General features: G+C 40.2%; 1 protein-coding gene across 1 annotated transcript; it reads left to right on the forward strand.

Annotated features, from left to right (window-relative positions):
* The first annotated feature begins 1,408 nt into the window (after window positions 1-1,408).
* On the forward strand, window positions 1,409-10,070 carry tlcd1 (TLC domain containing 1). The gene is made up of 4 exons (XM_086261970.1): window positions 1,409-2,142; window positions 3,041-3,123; window positions 5,467-5,549; window positions 6,891-10,070. The coding sequence occupies exons 1-4, from the start codon at window positions 1,937-1,939 to the stop codon at window positions 7,287-7,289; spliced, it is 771 nt and encodes a 256-aa protein (XP_086118096.1). The 5' UTR covers window positions 1,409-1,936; the 3' UTR covers window positions 7,290-10,070.
* The last annotated feature ends 112 nt before the right edge of the window (window positions 10,071-10,182 follow it).

Genomic DNA, 10,182 nt, shown 5'->3' on the forward strand with positions numbered 1-10,182 from the left:
GAAATTAAATCTCTTTCTGATTAAGATAGACCTGCTTTTGTTTGCTATTCACGATGCAATCGCTGAATTCAGCTGACCTCTAGATTTTCTTTCTTCTGGCTGCTCACAGTCTCCACTGTAGCTGTTTCTCAACAGCCGTCAGGAGAAAGAAAATCAAGATCAATATGGTTCACTCTGAGCCAGACAGAAAGATTCTCATCTAAAACAGATCACATGATATTGGGAGACCTTCTCAAGACCTAAATAGCAAAAGAGCAGCAGCAGCTTCTCTTGTATGAAACCAGGGGCTTCTGCATCTGCAGGCTGAAGTATTTTTTCTGGAAACCTGAAGCTGTGAGGAATTACAGGTTCCTGTGCCTAAAAAAACTATGAGAGCAAAAAGGATTCCAGCATCTCACACTGCAAAAGAACAAAAAAAAAAAAAAAAAAAAAGAAAACTACAGGGAGGGGACCAGGAAACACAAACAGTGGTGTTAAATTACATTTCTCTCTCTCTTTAACTCCAGGGTGTCTGGTTACAGGGAGCTTTGTCCTCTGGGTATAAGCAGATTAATTGTATTGTTCATCTTTCACATTTGAAGTTTGCTTTCAAAAGGTAAAAAAAGAATTTCGTGGATTCAGATGCATCCAGACATGGCTTTTATTTACCAGAAAGACATGTGCCGTTTTGGAATAATTTTATTAATGCAGATTATTAAAGACGAATTTTTCAGGATGTCTCAACGGCCCTTCTCCAGGGTAGAGTTTAGAGAGTAAGGTACCCCCTGGTGGTCTTATAAAAAACTGAGTGACACATAATTGTTGGTTGCGATGTGAGGTCATCGTGTAAGGTTTTGTCTCCATCTCCTGGTGTGTTTTCATGCTAGCGCCTGGCTGTATTTTTTTTTCTAAAGATGGAGCTACACACTCTGAAAACGCTAAAGCTTATTTTTAAGTCGTTGTTTGGACATATTTACGTTAATTTGACAGCTGCGGCTGAACACAGCCGGTAATAATATTACTAACAACTGTTCATGGTGTTATCAGTAAAGAGAAATGCGCACTCTTCAATGAAACCACTGTGAATATAAAAACGACAATGATGTAATAAGCTCTCATATAAGGGACTATTTTAATATTGTGCTTGGATTTTGCTAGAATTGCGATTAGATAATTATTGGTAATATTGATATGTAGCCAACAGATTGGGTTTTTCAGCTTTATTTGCAGCTTTGTACCCAACACACTCATTCACAAATTAAACGCTTTTACGCGCAGCGCGTTATTTACGCACGAAGGAGCGGCGCCTCCTGCGTGTCTATGTGCCAAACATTCCTATGCTTATTTTTGTTTTCGACAGCACGAGCACAAATCCACATTTTAGCAGGATCTGTGACCGCGGTGGATCAGTGCTACCGTTCTTCTTGTGAAATCTAATCGCAGCCTCTGGTCTTTCGTTTCTCTGGTTTTAAGGGCGCAGCAGCGACGGCACCACCCACCCCGCTCTCCCTCTCCACCACTCCCCCTTCGTGATCCACAGACAGGCGGGGTGAGAGCGGCGGGACATAACGTTACGAGGCGCAGCGTGAAGACAAACACCGTCGCATTGGAATGAGCTGTAACCGGAATCCCCTCCAAGCCCACCTCTTCAGGCTCGACACGCTGAAAACGTGAAACGAAAAAAAAAAGGCTGCAGCATCAGTTGGAAATCAGCTCTGCAGAAATTTGGGGGGAAAAAAGAAAAAGAAGCTTAGGATCATCTCCTGCAGCAGCAGCTGCGTCTCTTTTCCCTGGCCTGGACAACGCTCCTATCTCTTAACGCATATATTCGCTCATCACTGGGGCCGAGGAGACGCTGACAGGGGCGTAAAAAAACAAAACAAAAAACGTCAGGGGGACGAAGGGAGGGAGCTCATTAAGAGCAGGCGCCAAGAGACAGCGGGGTGGGAAGGAGAGTATGGAGGCCCTGCTTCCTGTGCTCAAGAGTCACCCAGGCCCGTCAGTACTGGTGTGCTCTTTGATTTTCAGGTTGGCCCACCAGCTGCTCCAAAGGCTGCCCGTGCCCAAGGTGGTAAAGCAGGATGCCTTCCGCTCCTGGAAGTGGAAGAACCTCTCCGTCTCTATGGTGCACTCAGTGCTGACTGGGATTTGGGCCCTGACCTGGTAAGTGTCCTTCCAACGCACACATCTGCCTGTCCATCCACACTGGGACACCATTGTCTATTGACAATGCACATGATGTGTCATGTGTAGGGGTGTGTGCGCAACAGTGACAGCCTGTGGCAGCCAGGATGAGAAGGGCATATTCACACAGGGTGAGGGATGGGGGAGAGAATGGCATTTTCAAGTGGGGAGGGAATTGCCACTGTACAGTATGAAACAGACACATACAGCTCTTATTGCTGTTTGTATCATTCATGCACAACTCAGAGGTTTGTAAGGAAAGGAATCGTTTCAGCCTCAACCGGCAGGCAGACCCAATGAAGCAACAGACTGCTGATATATCAACTGGAAAAACCTGCTGGCTTAACCGTTCTTGTGAAAGCATTTTGAAAAAGAGTTATGTTGGGCGGGTCTGAGCTCATGACTCATCTTTTAACATTAAGAAATGGGATCAAGGTCAAACTTTGAAGCTGTCAGCTCCATTCAGTTTGCTAAACATGTGACCATTTGAATTTGCAGTCACTTGACTGCTTAAGTGGGTGAAAAAACACGTTTTCCAATTCAAAGTAAGGGGTTTAGCAAACTGCTTTACATATCAGATAAGGTCTACCAGCCATTTATTAACAGTTATTCTTTCGTGGCTTGTTTATTCAAGGAGGGGGAACAGAGGAACCTTTGCTTTTAAAGGTGTTCCCCTTATGGCAAACTTCAAAGAATGGTAAAGAATAACAGAGAGGAGCTAGAGATTAAAATGGTAGAACATGAAATAAAAAACCCTCAATAACAGCTGATGTTAATGTCTCTGCTTAGTCAGGCTTTTCTCTCCAGGAGTGAGCCCATGTATGTCTGAGTGAGGCAAATTCAGAACCATCTATCCATAACATGTATCCTTCTCCAGTGTGGTGGTTTGGCCAGAGACGCTGAGCGACATCCACTCGTACCACACCCCTCTATCCTACCTGCTTGTCTGCGTCTCCACAGGTCAGTAAACACATAATGGATTAAAAAAAAGCTAAGGGTACTGCAAAATTGACATATATTTCTTCATAGTTATGCATCCCAGTAGTTGTATACTGGGAAAGTATAGTTATATAGGGCTACTTTTGTCATGGAATCTGATGATGAATCATTTTTCCTGTTAAAAGTTATAAAAATCGTCATATTATATATGTTATTATATCTAACTGTCTAAAGGTCCAAAAGAAAAAAAACCCTCATGTCTGAGAAACTGAAACCAGTAAAATACATTTTTAGTAGTACATTAGTTTTATGTCGATTGCAGCTCCAGTTTAATGTTTGAGAGAAATGTGGGAGAGATGTTGACTGATGAAAAATTCTTCTTCCATTACTTGATCAAACTGCAATTATTTTGGGCACGTAAAATTCCGCTTTGCCTGTCATTAGAGAAGCAGCCAACAGATACTTCTCACCTTTTTCCCAGAAGGGAATCTTTCCAGTTAAATGGGCGGCTCCCCTCAATCACCATGGACACCAAAGATAGTCCCCCCAAGAACTCATCGATCAGGTCGAGCTCTGCTGTGTGTAGTTTAAACAATGTGTCTCTGCATTACTACGAAGACACAAATCTGTAAAGATTTACCGTAACTACTGCAAACAGCTATAAGTGCCCCTGAGGCCAGTCACACCAGATACTGGAGGTCATTTTCTTTAACAGAGGGACTTGTTGTGCGTCTCCGTAGCTGCAGAGTGCCAGTCATACTATAGTACAAAGGGACCCTTAGTCACTAGAAAACCTCCAGCTGAATGAGGTCGACACAGTTTAATAACTGAACTGTTTAGCTGGCAACTTCTAAAAATGATGATGGCGAGAAACGTTTAACTCTGCTGTCAGATTAGCTCAACACTAATTCAGCACTTAGTGTTGCTGTGTCTGGATGACCGTAAATGGATGGAAGGGAAACCCGGCTTTGTGGCCTCAAATATTCTTAAAACTAGCATCTGAGAAATTTATCTTTTAGTGCATGATGTAAGAATTAAATGGGAGCTTTATCTAACAGATTAAGCGATTACTGACGTATTCTTTCAATATTTATGTGCTAAAAGAAGACTGATGCAATTGTCAAGTAACTAAAATATTAGTTTGCTAAACTGTTGTTTACTTCATGTTGTAAAAGATCTTCATAGCAGGAATAATGATTATGCTCATTCTTGTGTTATCTTTTTATGATTGGATACATGGTTTCATAATCACTTGTGTGTCAGTTATGGTTAATGGAGAACTGAGTCACTTTGTGGATTTTCAATTATTTCTCATCCAAATATGGTAGGTATCTCTATGCCTCAGAAATAAGGGGCTGGAATTATGATGATGATGATGCGGCTTTGCTTCTTGGGAAGATAGCGTGCCCTCTGCTTTACAGTCTAAATGCATTTAAAAGCTAAGACATAAAAAGGTGAAAAACCTGCACAGGACTGTGTGAGAGAGGTCACAACACACATTGATCTGCCATCTCCTGCATAGCAGGGAAAATACTTAATCAACTAGTCTGCTGTGTAGACGTGTATGCTGCTGCTCTGTAGCAGACTGCTGTGATCAGCACATAATTTAATGAAGGCAACCACAGCAGACAGTCGTGCATAATGTGTCCCGCTGCCTTCGGACGGCTGCAGAGATTTATTGAAGTGAAGGAGAATGTGACTCTCACACTTTATGCGGTTGGTCAGCGACAGTTTCACTACAGTGAGGGCTGTAACTAACTATTATTATTACTGAGTGTTCTGCGGCTTATTTTCTCGATGCAGTGAAAAGCCTGCCAGATAGAAGGGAGTGTTTTACAGGGAACAGGCTGAGGCAGATGATCCTTACTTACTTACTTATCTTTACACATGAAAGCCTGACATCTTTACTTTCTTTTTCAGTCGGCAGTTTTAACCTACTGGTTTGCATTCTTTGACATGATAGAAGTCTTTGTATATGAAACATGCTGGTGGAAACTGTATTGAATTGCAGTAAACTGATAAGCTTCGCATGTAATGACAGCTACCATTGAAAATATACTATCATATACCCAAAGGTGTCTAGTGACCATGAGATCAGTATAAGAAACAACTGCTGTGACCTCACATGTAAACACCTTTAAGTGCTCTTCTTCTAACTATGGAACTGGTACAAAATCATTTCAATACAGGGGTCAGTCATGTTTTTCTCATTTTTGGTTGGTGCTAGACTTTAACAAAATTACCCTATTGCAAATTAAACACCCCATATGCAAAATACACCAGGGAAACATTTTCAGGAAAGCTTTTGTTACAGTGAGCAGTAAAACACAGACAAAATCTTAGAATTTTTCTTTTTCCTTACAGGCTACTTTGTGCATGATGCAACTGATATCATCCTCTCGGGACATGCAAAAGGATCGTGGGAATTTTTACTCCATCATGCACTGGTAAGACAATATGCCTGTGACTGTTATGAGTTCTTAACTTGATCGAGGTTTTGTTCTCTGGTTTAGTCAAAAATTTAAGTCATAATGTTAAATCCAGCCAGCCATTAAAAAGAAGGTAGTGTCAGGGTAACCTGCATACTCTTGAACTACTGGGTTTTCCCAGATATTCTAAGGTTTTATAGAGAATGACCCAAAAAAGAGAGAATATCCAATGAGTGGCAGTTCTCTGGGAGAAAATGTCATGTTGATGTTAGAGATTAAGAGCATGGCCAGACTGCTTTGATATGATAGGAAGGCAATAGTTGCTCAAAGAAACACTTGGTACAACCAAGGTATGCAGAAGAGCATATCCGAGATCACAACACATTGAACCTTGAAGCAGATGGGCTACATCAGCAGAAGACCACACCGGATGAAGCTAAGAACAAGAAAATAAGACTATAATTTGCACAGGTTCACCGAAAGTAGACAACAGAAGATTTGAAAAATGTTGCCTGGATTTCTGCTGCAACATTTGGATGATAGGGTCAAAATGAGGTTATGAAAAAATAGCAACAGCTCAGCCAGCTGGTGGTGTAATGGCATGAGAGATAGTTTCTTGGCACAGTTTGGGCCCCTTGGTACCAGCTAAGCTTAATTTTAACACAACAGCTTAGCAGAATTTTGCTACTGACCATATCAGTCCTTTTATGACCACACTGTTCCTGTGCTCTGATGGCTGCTTCCAGTGGGATAACAAGACATATCACAAAGCTCAAATAATCTCAAATTTGTTTATTGAAGACAATAATGAGTTCACTTTACTCAAGCGACCTCCATAGTCACCAAATCTCAATCCAATTGAGCAGCTTTGGAATGTGGTGCAATGGGAGATTCTCATCATGTATATGCAGCGGACAAATCTGCAACTGTGTGACGCTGTCAGGTCAATATCAACCAAAACCTCTAAGGAATGTTTCCAGCACTTTGTTGAATCTATGCCATCAAGAATTAAGGCAGTTCTGTAGGCAAAAGTGGTCTAACTCAGTTTTACCTACCAAAGTGTAAGGTTTGTTTATAATGTACTCTGAACAAAGGATTATTATAGCTGTTAAATTATCTACTGCTTTAAATCCTTTAATATTACCCGGTGATTACTTTTAATGTTGGAAAAATCATGGTTTTCCACTGAGTATAGTACATATTCTTAGATTGAATCTGGACATGCACTGACAAAGTCCCAAAGCAAACAATAAAAGCAATTGAGCTGCAAAGAAAAGCAAACAATGAGATCACAATCCACAAGAGATTAGCTATTAGTACAAACACCTGCACCACCCTCTATGTCTGTCTCGTCCTCAGGTGATTTGGTGTTTCCTGTATGCCCTGTACACTCAGCTCTATGTAGCCGGCGCTGTAATCGCCCTCTTTGTGGAGGTCAACAGCGTCACCCTGCATCTGAGGCTGATGCTGAAGCTGGCGAGTGCTCAGTCTTCCACCTTGTACTACGTCAACAAGCTCACCAACCTGTTCACCTACGTTATGTTTCGCCTCACCACCCAGTTCTACCTCACTTGGTTTATTATCCACAACTACTCCTGGCTGGACCACGGTGGATACTTTCTTGTTTCTATGATGGTGATGAATATTATGATCCTAATTTATTTCTACCGCTTGCTCCGTGCAGACTTCTTCCCACGGAGCTGTGCAGGACAGAATGGGATGCATAACAACAACACCAAAAAGTTTATTAGTGATTGACAGGGGAAAGGTTTACGGGTCTTTTATAGTTTTGTCATTTTGTTACTGACAGCGTTTCTCATGACGGCAGGTTTCCTTATCGTGTCTCTCTGCCAAAGAACATACTGCCACAAAAAGTCCAAACCCTAGGGATGTTACCACTATTAGCGTATTTAAAATGTCTTTTTGTATCATAACTTTTACAGAATAAATTGAGGTTTTGTAAAAGACCCTTAGTGGTTTACCTACCAAGAGTCTGGTTAGAATAAACCATAAAACCAGCGTTTTCATACCAGTACAATAAATATGAAGCTACGGCAAGCAGCTGGTTAGCTTAGCCTAGCGTGGAACCAGGAGGGAAACGGTTAGCCTGGCTCTGTCCAACAAACAAACAAAAAAGTACTCATGTAAATTAACAAATAGTTGCTTTTTTGTTCTTGTTTTTTAACAGTTGTTGAATTTGAGCAAAAATATTTAATTTGCCAGTATTTTCTCCTCTTTATGTATGCTACGTATGGTAGCCCAGATAGTTTCCAGATGTTAGTGGGGGTTAAATTAATTTTTCAAAAAGTGTTAAACCATTGCTTAAATGTTAAAGTTAAGCATCATGTCAGGTCTAAGATTTTGAGTACTATATTTTTAATCAAAAACTTTGATAAAAGCTGTCAAGCAGATATGAAACTTCATCTAACAGCAGTTAGCTTTGATTTGCATTAAGATTAGAAATAATGTTTTCACACTTGGAATTTCATACAGGTTAAACCAGGGGTCTCAAACTTAAATGAGGTGTGGGCCCCTGCTGGCACTGTCATCTCATCGGAGGGCCACTTTAGTATTCAAGTTGTACAAAAAAAACAAACAAACCAAACTTCAAGGGCCAAGTTGCATTGTATTTCTTCATGTCAATACACGGGCCGCAAGTAGGGGTGACGTGGGCCGCAAGTGGTCCCCTGGGCCGCAAGTTTGAGACCCCTGGGTTAAACAAACAAATCTACTTGTCAGTAGGTTATAGTTAGTTTAGCCAGTCAGTATTAACTAGATTTATAATTATTAGCTTACAGATATAAGAGTAATTGCAACCTTTTCATGAAACTCAGAGCAATCACTTGCATGATGCAGATCTTTAATATTTCAAGCAAAAGTTTGACTTTTAGGTCATTACAATGTCCTTCTTGTTATCTCACAGCTTTGCAGCCTTGAAATGTTTCCAGGGACTTATTTAAGGACATATTTTTTATGCATTATTTAAATTAACTTTAATTTCAAACATTATGTATGAATTCAACAGTCAAACTGGGTAAAAATATTTAAAAGGTTTACAGACTGCTCCAAAATGAGGTTTTTAAAAATATTATTTATTCCTGTTAGATATACTTAAATCACTGTCTTTGCTGTTATAGAATTCATACATTAATTCATATTTTAACAAACATTTGCTGTCTTAGTAAGACCTGATATTACTAAGACAGTAAATGATGGTATTTGTTTTGGACATGCACAGCTGTAGGGACCATGGACGAGCAGTTTTATCACACCTGCTTGGGGGATGCATAGCAAGGAGATGCCCTTGCCTTTGCAGTGAAGTCCATGTGGTCATAGCCACTTGGAGGGCAGATGGATGTCTATGCCACATCATGTAAACCCTCTGATGACTAAATACACTAAATGTCACTAAATTAAAAACAGATTCTTGTGTGCCCACCCTTGCAGAAAGTAAAACACCAGAAGAGTGTTGTTGATTTTTTTCATAAGAATGTCCATTGACAAATGCGTAGTTTATCAGAAAAATAAAAAAACTGGAAATTGTATTTTACAGTTGCTAACAACCTTGCTCTGTGTTGCTACATGTTTAACATTTGCATGGGTAGCAGGTTTTTTTTACGTCGGGAAAATCATGATCAGCTTTCCTCTTGCTATTAGGAAATTTCTGATCTTGGACTTTGAATTTTAGCATTCATTTTAATTATATGTGTAAATAGAGTGGACCTCTCCCTTTGTCTTTATGAAGCCATTTGTGGCTGAAGAGATGCTGGACTGTCAAAAGACGGGTGCATAGTACACAGTGTTGTCAAACTGAAGTGTAATACACAATAATGTGGGATAATTTATGGTACTCTTGTGGTTGTCATATTAAATCTGTTTGTATTTGACTCAAGTGGAGCTGGATCTTCCTGCCATCTAACAGTAGCTCTTTGGAAACTGGGAAAGCCTCCATGGAGAGCAGGCAGCAGCACAATCCCAGTCAGATGTATCTTGTTGCTTGTTTTCAAAATAATACTTTTACAGAAAAGATCTTCTTTTAAAGACCTTGAAACAGAAGATGTGTTCTCTCTTCCTCTTTGTTCCTAAACTGTATATATATATGTATAGCACTTTGTACATAATGTCATTCGGTGTGCATTCCCTTTTGATATATTATAAAAGAAGTGTCCATAGTTGTTGACCATTAGTGGACTAAAACCATGCCATGAATCATAAGTGCAGTGACATTTGAAAACCTAACAATAAGTACATTTCATTTTCTATTTCAACTGATGCCAAGAAAGTCCAAACAGACCTGGACAGAGTGTCTGAGCTGTGCTACAGTGCCTTTGCCTCCGTGCCTTTGTGAATAAGGAAGTATAGCTATGCCGCAGAGTGGTGCGTAATATAGAGACAAGCATACAGAAAATCCATGCGACCCTGAACACAATAATGTAAAATATATCTTGTATTTAAGCAACAACTGTCTTTTTTTTAGGAACTGTGTATTTTGGATTGTTGAGTGATACCATGAAAATAAAGATTGTATTTAAAATCACAGAGGTGATGACGTGTCATTTTGTCTTTTATTGATGAACAGTCAGTGTGAGTTTAAAGGCTTTCTCTGATTTGTGCCTCCTCGTCTCCTCCGTCCCGGCTGTGACCTGGAAAA

Source organism: Aulonocara sp. 'chitande type north' Nkhata Bay, linkage group LG14 (genome assembly GCF_057382095.1).
Source record: "Aulonocara sp. 'chitande type north' Nkhata Bay isolate Kocher_YH1m ecotype deep benthic linkage group LG14, A_spYH_male_GT1.1, whole genome shotgun sequence".
Classification (NCBI taxonomy): Eukaryota; Metazoa; Chordata; class Actinopteri; order Cichliformes; family Cichlidae; genus Aulonocara; species Aulonocara sp. 'chitande type north' Nkhata Bay.